At 42.6% G+C, this 16,063-nt stretch overlaps 1 protein-coding gene across 1 annotated transcript in view; it reads right to left on the bottom strand.

The window, feature by feature from the left end:
• Positions 1-16,063, bottom strand: part of LOC121388855 (ras-related protein Rap1-like) — a 107,852-nt gene that overhangs the window by 17,254 nt on the left and 74,535 nt on the right. Inside the window, exon 2 of the mRNA XM_041520372.1 lies at positions 6,600-6,682. Coding sequence (XP_041376306.1) covers positions 6,600-6,682 — 83 coding nt within the window. The remainder of the gene's footprint in view (positions 1-6,599; positions 6,683-16,063) is intronic.

Below are 16,063 nucleotides of genomic sequence, written 5' to 3'. Positions count from 1 at the left end.
GGTCTCTGAATTCGTTACCTATTAATAATAATACAGCATATTGTACCTACCTTCGGTTCAATACCAACAATCACTCGCGGGTGCTACCGATGACCGACTTGTATGGTTCAACATTAACCGTTTAATTAGTCAAACTTGCACTCGCTTAATTTTTAATTAATTAATTTATTTATTATTATTATTTTTTTTTAAAGAGATTTCCATTTTCGACTTAAACAAAAAACAAACAAAAAACTCTGACCAAGAGCCTGCAGTCGCTGGACCCGGATTTTTAATTTTCTCACGCCTAAAAATTGCCACAGGTTGACAGCTCTGGCTCAGGTCAAAATGAGTGATAAAGATATTTAATTCTAAGAATGTAATAAAAATTAGTTGGTTAAAACAAAATTCCGGATATTTGGCATCAATTCCGGAATTCCGAGTACGTGATGAAAATTCCGTATTTTTCGGAAAATTCCCGAAAGTTGGTCGGCCTGAACCACTCTCCCCTTCACTCTCTCTGTCTCTCTTTTTTATTATGTCTCTGTCTCTGTCTCTCTGTCTTTGACTCTGTCTATCTCTGTCTCTATAACTGCATGTCTCTCACCCCCCCTCTCTCTCTCTCTCTCTCTCTCTCTCTCTCTCTCTCTCTCTCTCTCTCTATATATATATATATATATATATATATATTCACTCTTTCTCGCTCTCCCTCCATCTCTCTCTCTCTTTTCTCTATTATTATCTGCCTTTGTGTCTGTCTCTCTCTGTTTCTCTAACTGGCCCCCCCCCCCCCCCCCACACACACTAAAAGCTATAATAATAAATATACATTAGACAACAAAATGGCCGCAGTTTAAAAATATGCCGATGTGTCGATGATCAGACACTCATCCTTTTTGTGGACCCTTTTTAACTTGCCGTGTTTACAGGTGATTAAATTTCCGCTGTTTGTGGGTCTTCTGTAAACCTGCACCGATTAGTAGCCGTCGAACGCTGCAACTGATCGCGAGACTTTGATTAACAACTCTGAGAGGATTTGTGATTCTCAGATGAAAACAAAAAAAAACCTGTCACGGGAGTAGTAGAGAACAACTGTAATAGAGCCGCGACCATTAATAGCTCAGAGGCAAATGATCATGCGTTTGTGGCGCCAATTCCATGGCCTGCATTACAGACCTGTCATTTAGCCTATACGTCAAGAAACGTTTTAATCTAGCTTAAAACATGCATTTGTTACTCGATTTATTTACAATAGCAATGCAGGCACACAAGTAATTTTATATTACATGTGTATTTGGAGCTGAGTATTACACATCCAAAGCTCGATGCACCGTCGATCAATCAAATATATGCGGCTTAAATTTTACATTATGCTCAGATAAACTATAGTGACGTCCAAAAGAAATTTTACATGCATAAAATTTTAATTATTTGATATATATTGTTGCTAATCTAAAAGAACCAATTTAAAAACCACCGTACGAACACTTTGCAGCACGCACTTTGTATTACACATTACACACACTTTACACAGACATTACACACACTTTACACAGACATTACACACACTTGACATTACACACACTTTACACAGACATTACACACACTTTACACAGACGTTACACACACTTTACACATACATTACACACACTTTACACAGACACTACACACACTTTACACAGACATTACACGCACTTTACACAGACATTACACACACTTTACACAGCGATTACACGCACTTTACACAGACATTACACGCACTTTACACAGACATTACACGCACTTTACACAGGCATTACACGCACTTTACACAGACGTTACACACACTTTACACAGACGTTACACATACTTTACACAAACGTTACACACACTTTACACAGATATTACACACACTTTACACACACTTTACACAAACGTTACACACACTTTACACATACATTACACACACTTTACACATATATTACACACACTTTACACAGACGTTACACAGACTTTACACATACACTACACACACTTTACACATAGATTACGCACACTTTATACACACACTTTACACAGACATTACACACACTTTACACATACATTACACACACTTTACACAGACGTTACACACACAATTTACACAGACGTTACACACACTTTACACATACACTACACACACTTTACACATAGATTACGCACACTTTATACACACACTTTACACAGACATTACACACACTTTACACATACATTACACACACTTTACACATACATTACACACACTTTACACAGACGTTACACACACTTTACACATACACTACACACACTTTACACATAGATTACGCACACTTTATACACACACTTTACACAGACATTACACACACTTTACACATACATTACACACACTTTACACATACATTACACACACTTTACACAGACGTTACACACACTTTACACATACATTACACACACATTACACACACTTTACACATACATTACACACACTTTACACAGACGTTACACACACTTTACACATACACTACACACACTTTACACATAGATTACGCACACTTTATACACACACTTTACACAAATATTACACACACTTTGTATCACGCATTGCATTGTGACATTTCATATCCCACCGTACCATTTGTTTCTCGACGTCATTATATGTTTACAAATGAACTGTCGATGACAAGGGACACAATTCGACATGCAAAATGATTTAGTTCAAACATATTTTGAAGAGAAGGAAGGAAGAAGGAAGAACTGTTTTATCTGAGACCAAGTAGTCTTATTTTAATTACGATTATACAGCTTCTGACATATGGTTAAGGACCACCGAGATAATTAGAGAGAAAACCTGCTGCAAAGGGCTACTCTTTTCGGTTATAACAGCAAGATAGCATTTATATGAAACATCCCACAGACAGGATAGTACATACCACGGTACTTTTATACCAGTTGTGGAGCACTGACTGAAATGAGAAATAGCCCAGTGGACCCACCAACGGGGATCGAGCCTAGGCCGACCACCCATAAGGCGAGAGCTTCACCACTGCGCTACGTCCCACCCCCAATTTTGAACGGATTTCAAAACTGAGTGAATAACATGAAATACAAAGTTCAGATGATCATCTCTCTTAATCCAGCAAACGAAATTCCGAGTCTACTACTAGTATATCATCATAAATCGCCAATCTGGCTTTCTTTCATCGTCTTGTTGAAAGCATCAAAGGCCGTGGTATGTGCTATACTGTCTGTGGAATGCTGCATATAAAAGATCAATTGCTACAAATAGAAAATGTTGCGAATTTCCTTTCTCAGACTGTAAATATTACCAAAATGTTTGACATCAAATAACCGATGATTAATAAATCAATGTGCTCTAGTGGTGTCGTTAATCAAAACAAACTTTAAACTTTGTTAAAAACAACCACTGTTTAAAGCGATTGACCGACAATGTATTGGTGATAACGCTGCGTTAAGTACATATAGCATTTTTCGCGAGCGCCTGCAAACGAGATCCCACCCTACCACTTCCATTTAACATCATGCGCCAAACACCAGTCAATTCAGCGTTTCGTAACGCCACGGTACACGTATGTCACTTGATGGCAGGGCTATATATCAATTCTTAATGGATGTTTTATTCGAAAACAATCAGGATCGTGGAATAATTATGAATGCCCACTGTTTGACTTCCTTCCTCTGGAACCAATTATCTTCGATGAGAAAGTCGAGGACACCAATAATATCTCCGTGACAGGAGAGCAACGACCGCGATCCGGGCACTGCAGATGTCGACGTCACAAGGCCGAACTGAGAGAACAGAGGTTTGTCTGGGCGGACCACACCGCCATCGAGGAAACAGCAGCACGTGTGTAGGTTCTCGTTTTGACGCGAGAAAACAGACCACATAGTTCACATGCGCACTCATACAAGTAACTTCCGCAATGGACTGATGAGGCGGAAGTGATTTGGTGGCCATGATTATGGCTTGGAAACTATATCCTTCGTTTTGTTTTTGCCTGTGTCCGTGTCTGTCTATCTGTCTGCTTGACTGTCTATCTCGTATCTGTATGTCTGTATCGCAGCATCTATCTAACTGTCCTTACCCACTCTCTTTCTCTCTCTCTCTCTCTCTGTCTGTCTCTCTCTCTGTCTGTCTCTCCCTGTCCCTCTGTCTCTCTCTCTCTCTCTCTCTGTTTCTCTCCCCCTCCTCTCTCTCTCTCTCTCTCTCTCTCTCTCTCTCTCTGTCTGTCTGTCTGTCTCTCTGCCTCTGTATGTCTCTCTATTGCATCTTCTGGGTGTATACTACCAAATCAAATCCCATAGACGACAATAGTAACATATGCGGCTAAAACTCCTACCTGCAACGTATCAACCGACATAAACGCCACGGATATAAATACTACCACCCCTTACACTTAAAGTGAATCAGAAAAAAATGGGGGTTAAGCTGCTCGTTTCTGAGATAACGGGTAGCGTCTATGACTACCCTAGTTTCGCACAAAATTTGAGTACTTTTTTTTACAGGTACCCCATACATGTTTCAAGCACAAGGCTACTTGACACATTGGTACTAGATGAAATAAAATTGCACATTTATTTTACCCAGATGAAACTATTATTTTTTACAACCAACACACTCACATTTATAACCAATCACAGGACTTGTGGTGTTCACTTCTCTATCAAAAGTTCGGTGCACCTCGAACTTTGACCCAGCCGGAAGTTATTTGGTATAGTGCTACCTTCTATCTAGCTGACCGTACCCCATCTTTCTCTCTCACTCTCTCCCTATTTCTTTCTTTCATCTCTCTTTTACTGCTCCTGCCTGTATCTCTCTCTGCCTCTCTTTTTCTCTCTCTCTGTCTCTCTCTCTTGTATGTATGTATGTATGTATGTGTGTGTGTGTGTGTGTGTGTGTGTGTGTGTGTGTGACATCATATATTTACATATAAAGACGTTAGAACGCATCTGTACGTTCTAAGAACTCGGTGACAATATCCTTGGCGTGTGTGCGCCCATGCGTGCGTGTGCATGCCTGTGTTTCCACAAATCGAACCAGACTAGCTGGAACACAATTACCAAGCCACTTCCGGATCACTGGTTACATTGTTTGTGAGTAAGTTCGTATGTATTATTTATGTATATCCATACACTACTGTCGGTAACAACCCAGGAAATCATTTTAAGAAGTCAGTAGTGATAATATCGTTTACGTGTTTGTGTTTTAAAGCCATCGACACTTGTTATTTGTTTAAAATACGTTTCAGATTTTACTGCATTTAACCGCTAAATTACACATAATTTACAACTTTCTTATACACAAAGTTGTATCTTATGTGTAACTCTGTATTTTGGCAGATCCAGACCTCGTCATTTAAGGAAATCGTTTTGCTCTTCATCACTCCCCAAAGGTTCATATTGACTGGATGCATTAGTTTGAACGAGAGCGTCTAGACTGGATGCGTGCGACGCATCTGCAAAACACATGTGGCCAGCCGCAATGAAACAGTCGTATATGGTGTACAAACCGAAAACGGAAGCCGCATCAGTCGGAGCGCACGCACACGCCGCATCCAATCCATATAAGCCTTAAGACTACGGTAGTTCAAGGAAAGTATTTTTTTAAAGATGCCTTTAACATGTGACCGGCCTCGGTGGCGTCGTGGTTAGGCCATCGGTCAACAGGATGGTAGGTACTGGGTTCGGATCTCAGTCGAAGCATGGGATTTTTAATCCAGATACCGACTCCAAACCCTGAGTGAGTGCTCCGCAAGGCTCAATGGGTAGGTGTAAACCACTTGCACCGACCAGTGATCCATAACTGGTTCAACAAAGGCCATGGTTTGTGCTATCCTGCCTGTGGGATAATAAAATAAAAGATCCCTTGCTGCTAATCGGAAAGAGTAGCCCATGAAGTGGCGACAGCGGATTTCCTCTCAAAATCTGTGTGGTCCTTAATCATATGTCTGACGCCATATAACCGTAAATAAAATGTGCTGAGTGCGTCGTTAAATAAAACATTTCTTTCTTTCTTTAACATTTATATGAATTTATATGATATCAACATGCTAATAACATAACGTTCATTTCTCCGGCTGGAAGGAAGGAAGGGAGGAAATTCTTTATTTAACGACGCACTCTACACAATTTATTTACGGTTATATGGTTACGGTTGTAAACTAACCAAACTTAGTGTCCATTTTTACGGGTTGAAACTGGGCTCTAGGTGAAAAAATATGCTTTGTATTTAAAAACAAGGGCCTGTCCGTTTAAATGGCTCGACATAATCTAAATTAGGTGAGCAATTAACCACTACTCTCAATTTGTTCTCCTTATACTCTTGAAAAGGTCTGTATTATACCGACGAAACGTCGAGTTTTAACTTTGTGTTGTGTGGTTTTGTTTTAGACAGTGGATGGTTTTAGACAAAGACTATTTTAGTTTCAATTTTAGTTTTTTTTATGGCGAGGTCTGTAAATCCAAAACTGTTCCTGTTGGTATCAAGACTTGAAGTAGTGTGTGTGGAAAGTACTATTGCATTTCACGTGAAACAGAAAAGGTACTTACCTCGGAACCTAGGGTCAGTCTGAGAGAATCGACAACTATTAGCTGTGAGAACTCACCATTTCGTCCCCGGAGTCGAGGAAGGCTATGGACGATTCTACTCCATCCAGGAGGACCGACACGGTTCGTTCTCGCTCGCCATCTGCAAGAAAATAGCTTGTATTTAATGAAGTGTTTTAAAGAAATACGTTGTATACGTAGTCAGAGTGACATAACAGTTATTGTGAGCAACATCGTATCTCCGCACAAGGCAGAGTCCAAAGGGTATTGGCAACGGTTTGAATTCCCCACGAATCGCTGTTAGGTGCTTCGTCTACAGGACTTCACCCACTTCACACAGGACACTAGTTTCATAAGCCGTCTATTTGGAGAACTACCGCCAATATCCTGTTTTACAATTCCAAAGGGTATTGGCAACGGTTTGATTTCCCCACGAATCGCTGTTAGGTGCTTCGTCTACAGGACTTCACTCACTTCACACAGGACACTAGTTTCATAAGCCGTCTATTTGGAGAACTACCGCCAATATCCTGTTTTACAATTCCAAAGGGTATTGGCAACGGTTTGATTTCCCCACGAATCGCTGTTAGGTGCTTCGTCTACAGGACTTCACTCACTTCACACAGGACACTAGTTTCATAAGCCGTCTATTGGAGAACTACCGCCCATGACCTGTTTTACAATTCCAAAGGGAATTGGCAATGGTTTGATTTCCCCACGAATCGCTGTTAGGTGCTTCGTCTACAGGACTTCACCCACTTCACACAGGACACTAGTTTCATAAGCCGTCTATTTGGAGAACTACCGCCAATATCCTGTTTTACAATTCCAAAGGGTATTGGCAACGGTTTGATTTCCCCACGAATCGCTGTTAGGTGCTTCGTCTACAGGACTTCACTCACTTCACACAGGACACTAGTTTCATAAGCCGTCTATTGGAGAACTACCGCCCATGACCTGTTTTACAATTCCAAAGGGTATTGGCAACGGTTTGATTTCCCCACGAATCGCTGTTAAGTGCTTCGTCTACAGGACTTCACTCACTTCACACAGGACACTAGTTTCATAAGCCGTCTATTGGAGAACTACCGCCCATAACCTGTTTTACAATTCTAAACAGATATAAATATATACTGTATTTGACAAAAATATCAAATTAATAGTACAGGATATAATGACGCAAACAGTTTAAGATGTTTTTCGAGTATCATTTGTTAGCGATTGAACACGGTGGCTCTTTGTGTTTTCTGTAGGTGAAACAGTTTTTATTTTTTTTTATTTAGGTTTAATGAAAATAGAAAAGGTGACAAATGTTCTCCTTGAAGTACACCAGTATTGCATGAAAAATAAAGTATTTAAAGCCACCACACATACTAAATATTATTATAAAACATATTCCATTAATATTACAATGAATAATTCATAATTTAAATTAATAGTTTATGCCTTAAACCAAATACGCCATTCAGAATTTTAAAAATTATATATTTTGTTACACATACAAACTATTATCGATCGTGAAGAATACGTTTGGAAAACCAGACTCATTTTCTTTCTAGTAGATCAGCATTATCAGAGAAAAATTGTTTTGTTTAATGACACCACTAGAGGACAACGATTTGTTAATCATCGGCTATTGGATGTCAAACATTTGAACATTAGGTCAGGTCAGGTCATAGGGTTTAACGTTCATATTCAGAGCAAGCTGTTGTAGCGCACGCCTATCATGGTGGCAAGTGTCGGCCTAAGCCGGCTTCTCCGTCCAGGACAGGAATTTTTCATTAGTAGCAAGTGATATTTTATATGCACCATCCCACAGACAGTATAGCACATACCACGGCATTTAATACACCAGCGCTTTACCACTGGGCAACACCCCGCCCCTACATGATCAAAGAACGCCGTACGTCTGGTATTAATTACGAAAAGACTATTTTCCGCACGCTTTAGAACTGAAACAGTTAACAGGTAGGAGCAACCCAATTAAAGTACGGTTCCGACGTACGCTGTCAGCTCTGTAATAAATACATGGCGTGTGCAACGATTAATACATCAAACAAGAGCCCCGGAATTGGCCACAGAGATTAGATCCGGGGTGGGCGTGTCTGAACCTCCGGGATATGGGCACGTTAAAAGAGTTCCCTTCCCTTCCAACAAATAAGAACCTGCACTGATATACAGAACGTTTCAGGCGAAAAGAAATCTATTAACCAAACATTAGCTTACGATGTTGACAGAAGAAACGAAGAATTTCAACCCATATGGTTGGGATGATGTTCAGTTGTTTCGGATGGTAGTACAAATCGGCATCTCTACAACTGCTACATTTTCAGGTGTGTGTGTGGGAGCGGTGTCTAGCTCAGAAGGTAGAGAGATCGCCTGAGATGCTTGGGGGGGGGGGGGGGGGGGGGGGGGTAGTAGAATCGAATCGAGCCTACTTCGGTGAACACAGTGGGCATTGTCTCGTTTCAGACAGTAGTCCAGTGAAGATAATCCTGAAAAACAGGCGAACCTCGGACAAATTGCAACAGCTTTGTTGGTATTTGTTTATTTGTTTTTTTGTTTTTTTAAATCTTATTCTGGGGTTATCCCTACATAACATATCCAAAATAGGACAATATCGGACCACCGAAAATGACCTAATTTAGTAAAAACCAAATGGCGGCCAATTTTGCCTCGCGACTGGTATACCTAAAGCCGTATCTAGTAGAAAGTGTATATGGTATGGGACATTTTTAGCGTACTTTTATCAGAAAACTTCAAATACGCCTGTCGTGGGCACAACCTTTGGCTTCGCGAGAGAGTTCCGTTGAAAATACTTTGCTACTAATGTGAAAATGTTACGGGTTTCCTTTGAACACTGCGTCGGGATTATCAAATGTTTAACATTCTTCAACAGACGATTATTCATTATTAATCAATGTGTTCTAGTTGCGTCGATAAAAAAACAAAAAACAATAAAAAAAACAAGAATAAAACGTACACATTAACCAAAATCAAATACAAACAAACAAAAATCTTTCATATACTCTTAAAAAAGGTTAACGGCTTTATACATTAATAAAAGTAATTTCTCACCGAGAACGTAAACACTGCATTTGACTTTTAATTTCAAATGGTTAAGCATCTGTAAAAATACAACCATCAGGAAGACAAAAGGAATCGATAAATGAATAATGTTCCGGTAGAGCGGGTCAATTGCCGTTCGCATTTCTCGCCGAGTACATAAACATTGCATTTGACTTGCTAACTGAAGAGAAATGAAAGTCAACGGAATACGCTGGATTCGAGAAGAAACTGATTGATTGAGCTTTGATTCATAATCAAAAGTTACGTTTGTTATATTTAACGACGCCACTAGAGCACATTGATTTTGTATCTTATCATCGGCTATTGGACGTCAAACATATGGCCATTCTGACACTATTTTATTTAGAGGAAACCCGCTGTCGCCACATAGGCTACTCTTTTACGACAGGCAGCAAGGGATATTTTATTTGCGCTTCCCACAGGCAGGATAGCACAAACCATGGCCTTTGTTGAACCAGTTATGGATCACTGGTCGGTGCAAGTGGTTTACACCTACCCACTGAGCCTTGCGGATGATTCATAATCAAGTCCAAACAATGCAACAGTCGGCCAGTCGTACAGATGGGCAATGAATTGTTCCCCTGGAGCGGGGCGGCGTTGGGGTGGTGCGGGGTGGTGCGGGGTGGTGCGGTACGGAACAGAACGGGATGGTGTGATGCGGAGAGGAGCTGAACGGCATAAGCGTACGAGACGGGGACGGGGGGGGGGGGGGGGTCCCCTATGGTGTTGGAGCAAAACCTCAAATTAGGGCAAACATTATACGGATATTCGGGCAAAATGTGCTAACCAGAGACGTTTTTCCATCATTCTACCCTCAAATATAATCCATATAAAAATGCAAAGTGATTCGTTTGCAACTCTATATAGTTGTTTGGTAGCAATGCTAATATGAATAAATGTTGTTATGCAGATTCGGGCATATTCGTTTAATTCGGGCAAAAGTTAGCTTGCCTGCCCCCCCCCCCCCCCCCCCCCCCCCCCCACCCCCACCCCCGTACGCCTGTTCGTGACGGGACGGGGACTGCAAAAGCCATTGAATATAAATAAAAATATTATTAAGAAATAAATATAAAACATGAAATAAAGCTTTACAGAGACAAAAATATTCGGTCTAGGCGAGGCGGCGCGAGGCGGGGAGGGGTGGAATATAGCTCAGTGGTAGAGCTTTCGTTTAAGATGCGATGGACCACTGAATCGATCGCCCCCCCCCCCCCCCCCTCTCCCCCTTAATCACAATCAGTATCCCACCCGGTTGTGTGTATTGTTATGTTTATAGAGAAGGGCATAAAAGACGTTTTGCTGCTTTATCGATAGCAGTAGCCTGCGTAGCGTCAGTGTGCTTTTTTCTCTTTGTCTCTACCAAGTGTCGGACCCCTCCCCCCAAAACAAACACAACCCCCCCCCCCGCAAAAAAAAACCCCCAAACAACCCCATATAAATATATATATATATATATATAATAAACCAACAACACGTGTGTAAATAAATACGTGTTAGAGACCGTAGTTTAAAATGAATATGCTGAATTGACTTTAAACAATTACCCATTCCCTTTACAAATAGCCGTTCTTTTAATGTCTGTTGTGACATTGTTAAATAATCATAATGGGTGGGATCTAGCCCAGTCGGGGGAAGGGGTGGGGGATTTAGCCCAGTCGGGGGAAGGGGTGGGGGATCTAGCCCAGTCGGGGAAGGGGTGGGGGATCTAGCCCAGTCGGGGGAAGGGGTGGGGGATTTAGCCCAGTCGGGGAAGGGGTGGGGGATCTAGCCCAGTCGGGGAAGGGGTGGGGGATCTAGCCCAGTCGGGGGAAGGGGTGGGGGATCTAGCCCAGTCGGGGGAAGGGGTGGGGGATCTAGCCCAGTCGGGGGAAGGGGTGGGGGATCTAGCCCAGTCGGGTGGAGGGGTGGGGGATCTAGCCCAGTCGGGGGAAGGGGTGGGGGATCTAGCCCAGTCGGGGGAAGGGGTGGGGGATCTAGCCCAGTCGGGGGAAGGGGTGGGGATCTAGCCCAGTCGGGGGAAGGGGTGGGGGATCTAGCCCAGTCGGGGGAAGGGGTGGGGGATCTAGCCCAGTCGGGGGAAGGGGTGGGGGATTTAGCCCAGTCGGGGGAAGGGGTGGGGGATCTAACCCAGTCGGGGGAAGGGGTGGGGGATCTAGCCCAGTCGGGTGGAGGGGTGGGGGATCTAGCCCAGTCGGGTGGAGGGGTGGGGGATCTAGCCCAGTCGGGGGAAGGGGTGGGGGATCTAGCCCAGTCGGGGAAAGGGGTGGGGGATCTAGCCCAGTCGGGGGAAGGGGTGGGGGATCTAGCCCAGTCGGGGGAAGGGGTGGGGGATCTAGCCCAGTCGGGTGAAGGGGTGGGGGATCTAGCCCAGTCGGAGGAAGGGGTGGGGGATTTAGCTCAGTCGGTTGAGTGCTCGCTTGAGGTGTTTTCGTTGCGGGATCGAACCACCTCGATGGATCCATTCAACTGATTGTGTTTTTCTCGTTCTAACCAGTGCACCACAACTGGCGAAAGGCCGTGGTATGTGCTTTCCTTCTGTGGGAAAGAGCATATAAAAGATCCCTTGCTGCATTAGGAAAAATGTAGCGGGTTTTCTCATTGATGACAACGAGTCAGAATTACCAAATGTGTGACATCCAATAGTCGATAATTAATAAATCAATGTGCTCTAGTGATGTCGTTAAAAACAAAACTCTTTTAGCCCAGAAAGATCGAATACCCCTAGGGGATTAATCATCGGTGCACTCTAGTTGTGTCGTTAAACCCTTTCGTTAAAGGGACATTCCTGAGTTTTCTACAATTTTTAAGATGTTATCGACTAACATAGACTTTTTAACAATTGTAATTACATATCAAATATATTTTTCGGCACAAAATATTAATGGCTGTATATTAAACGTGTCTCTGATCGTTCTACTATTTGTACTAGGTTAAATTTCATTTTATTTCCTAAAATATATTTTTTCGTACGTACGAAATTAATTGAAGACAAAATCCAGTTTGGGCTACTCACAAATATTAAGACGACCAGAAAAACATTGACACAGACACTGATATCCTAAACAAGAAAAAATATATTTAATATGTAAGTTTAATCGTAGAAATATTTTATTTTTCGGAAACATCTTCCAATGTAGCAAACTCAGGAATGTCCCTCTAAATATTCCTACTCTTAAGTGTTATTACAAAAGTGCGCTGGCTTTGATATGCTACAATGTTGCATTAAGTTTCATTATAATAATGGAGAGATCGATTTGAAACCGCTGAGGTAAATCTGTCGTGTATGTTCGTCCTTTCAGCTGAATATTGCCATATACAGTGAAGTGTCCTTTAACCGACATCTAGTGTTATGACAAAAACCTGGTAAAGCCCTGGTCACACTGTCAAGGATCAGGACTATGGATTAGCCACGGATACGATCCGGCATCATTCGTGACAATCCGTTGTGGTCCGTAGAGGCCCGTAACTGTCCGTATTAAATCCCTGATCAATCGTAGTAGTACTTGTATGTCCGTGAAAATGTTTAACATGTTCAAAAATTCATCACGGATCGAACAACCGTAGTACATCCTTAATGATCCGTAGAAGAACATAATAATCCGTTGTCAACTAACCCCAACCCTTAATGTCTATTTAATGACGCCTTAGCACGTTTCAAGTGTGTGTGTGTGTGTGTGAGAGAGAGAGAGAGAGAGAGAGAGAGAGAGAGAGAGAGAGAGAGAGAGAGAGAGAGAGAGAGAGAGAGAGAGAGAGAGAGAGACAGACAGACAGACAGACAGAGACAGAGAGAGAGAGAGAGAGAGAGAGAGAGAGAGAGAGAGAGAGAGAGAGAGAGAGAGAGAGAGAGAGAGAGAGAGAGAGAGTGAGCGAGCGAGCTGAGAAACTGACTGACTGGCTGACTGAGAGATATCTGGCCACTGATTTAAAAAGAGATGAGATGTTTCTTAAACTTGCAACTATTTTGGCGTGCAACACATGCCCTAAGTTCAACCAGCTAACGTTCGCGAAATATTTTATTGGTTCCCAGCGTAGCCATTTAGTTTACTGTGAAGCGCATAAACCAGTCTAGCAGATGTATTTTGCTTGGTCTGCCTGAATTCGGCCATGACTATTTCGTAGGGATTCGTGTCTATTCTGATTAGGTTTGACTGTAACCCCGAGGATGATGGTGAACTGGATTTAGTATCATAACCATTAGAATTCGATTAACACCATTAATCACTATACAAACATTTACAAGTTGATATTTATTCCCAATACCTCACTGGAGAATTGGGTAATGTGCCTGGGGCAATGAAACACGCATTAACACGATACCAGAGCTCTATGAATGTTAATACCGAGCCATTGTCCTATGTAATCATCTTCATTCGCGCTGCAATCTGATTCTTGGACGGCAAGGGCGGGACGTAGCCCAGTGGTAAAGCGCTCGCTTGATGCGCGGCTAATTTAGGATCGAGCCCCGTCGATGGGCACATTGGGTTATTTCTCGTTCCAGCCAGTGCACCACGACTGGTATATCAAAGGCAGTGGTATATGCTATCCTGCATATAAAAGATCCCTTGCTGCTAATCAAAAATAGTAGCCCATGAAGTGGCGACAGCTCAATATCCTTAACCATATGTCCGACGCCATATAACCGTAAATAAAATGTGTGAGTGCGTCGTTAAATAAAATATTTCCTTCCTTGGACGGCATCCCTAGGTCTAACTGATATAGGACGACTGCCACTCTTGGACAATAAATAAACAGATTCCTTCTCAATAAATCTAATTTGTTTCTTATTGTCTGTTTGTTTGTTTGCGGTTTTTGTTTTGTTTTGTCGTTAGTGTGACGTCAGGATGTAGAGCAGTGGTAGGCCATTTCTCTGAGACGCGAAAAGCTGCAGGATCAATCCTCCTTGACTAACATCCTGCCCCAACCAGCGACTCTTGACTGTCTGTCCCTCTCCCTCTCTGCCCCCCCCCCCCCCCCGCTCCCCTCTCCCCCTCTCTCTATCTCTGTCCCCTTCTCTCCCGCTCTTTCCCCTCTCTCTCTCTCTCTCTCTCTCTCTCTCTCTCTCTCTCTCTCTCTCTCTCTCTCTCTCTCTCTCTCTCTCTCTCTCTCTCTCTCTCTCTCTCTCTCTCTCTCTCTCTCTCTCTCATGTACTACACTTGCCATTAAACAGATACTTTTTTCCTTTCCTTCCTTTCCAAGACTGATTGAGACAGAGTTGGACGATCTCTCGGACCGCCTGGAACTTGTAATTGAATCTACGGGTGAGATGTCTGAAACAGGTTTAAGATGTGACAGGGAAATATGTAGAAGATTCACTCAATATCGACAGAGTAATCATTCCTAAACCAATAAGTGTCCATCCCCCTCTGCGCTATACTATTATACGTGTTACAGGCCGCACCGTCACAAGACATCTTACGTTTCTGATCTGGACAGCAGTTTACTTCACGCTTAGAGACACATCCGTGGCGATTTTTATAATCATATTATAGCTCTGAGGTACTGCAAACGACGACCAGAAACGCGCAATATTTGCCAGAGTTTACAAAGACTGTTTGTCTTAGGAGTGTAACTAGATTTATTTATAATGCTTAAACAATGTTTTAAGAAAAAGAACAGGTGTCAAGGACCTGTTGTCAAAAACAGGAAACGGCATTGCAGTCATTTACCGGCCTCGGTGGTGTCGTGGTTAAGCCATCGGACATAAGGCTGGTAGGTACAAGGTTCGCAGCCCGGTACCGGTGTCGCGAAATATGTCCGCCCCACTAGAAAATCGCCGACCTGCGATTCTATTTCGAAATGAAATCGCCCCGGAGATTTTATTTCGAAATAAAAACCCCAGCCGGCGGATTTATTTCTCGCCGCCCCCCTCCAAATATATTCGTCCCCTATATAATGTGTTATACCGGCTCCCACCCAAAGCGAGTTTTAACGACTCAATGGGTAAGTGTAAGGCCACTACACCCTCTTCTCTCTCGCTAACCACTAACAATTAACAACTAACCCACTGTCCTGGACAGACAGCCCAGATAGCTGAGGTGTGTGCCCAGGACAGCGTGCTTGAAACTTAATTGGATATATGCACGAAAGTAAGTTGAAATGAAATGCAGTTATGTGATTAAATCAAGACATTCTGGTTTAACTATTAACGTGCACGGGTCCACCGGCCTCGCTGGTGTAGCGGTTAAGCCATCGGACATGATTTGGCAGGTACTGGGTTCGCACCCCGGAACCGGCTCCCACCCAGAACGGGTTTAACGACTCAATGGGTAGGTGTAAGGCCACTACACCGACGTCACTCTGACTAACCACTAACAAGCCAACCACTAACCCACTTTCTTGGACAGACAGCCCAGATAGCCGATATGTGTGCCAAGTACAGCGTGCTTGAACCTTAATTGGATATAAGCACGAAAATAAGTATAAACAACAACAA

The sequence above is a fragment of the Gigantopelta aegis genome, chromosome 14 (genome assembly GCF_016097555.1).
Source record: "Gigantopelta aegis isolate Gae_Host chromosome 14, Gae_host_genome, whole genome shotgun sequence".
In the NCBI taxonomy this organism is placed as follows: Eukaryota; Metazoa; Mollusca; class Gastropoda; order Neomphalida; family Peltospiridae; genus Gigantopelta; species Gigantopelta aegis.
The sequence above is the reverse complement of the archived record's forward strand: the minus strand, read 5'-3'. Positions and strand labels throughout refer to the sequence as shown.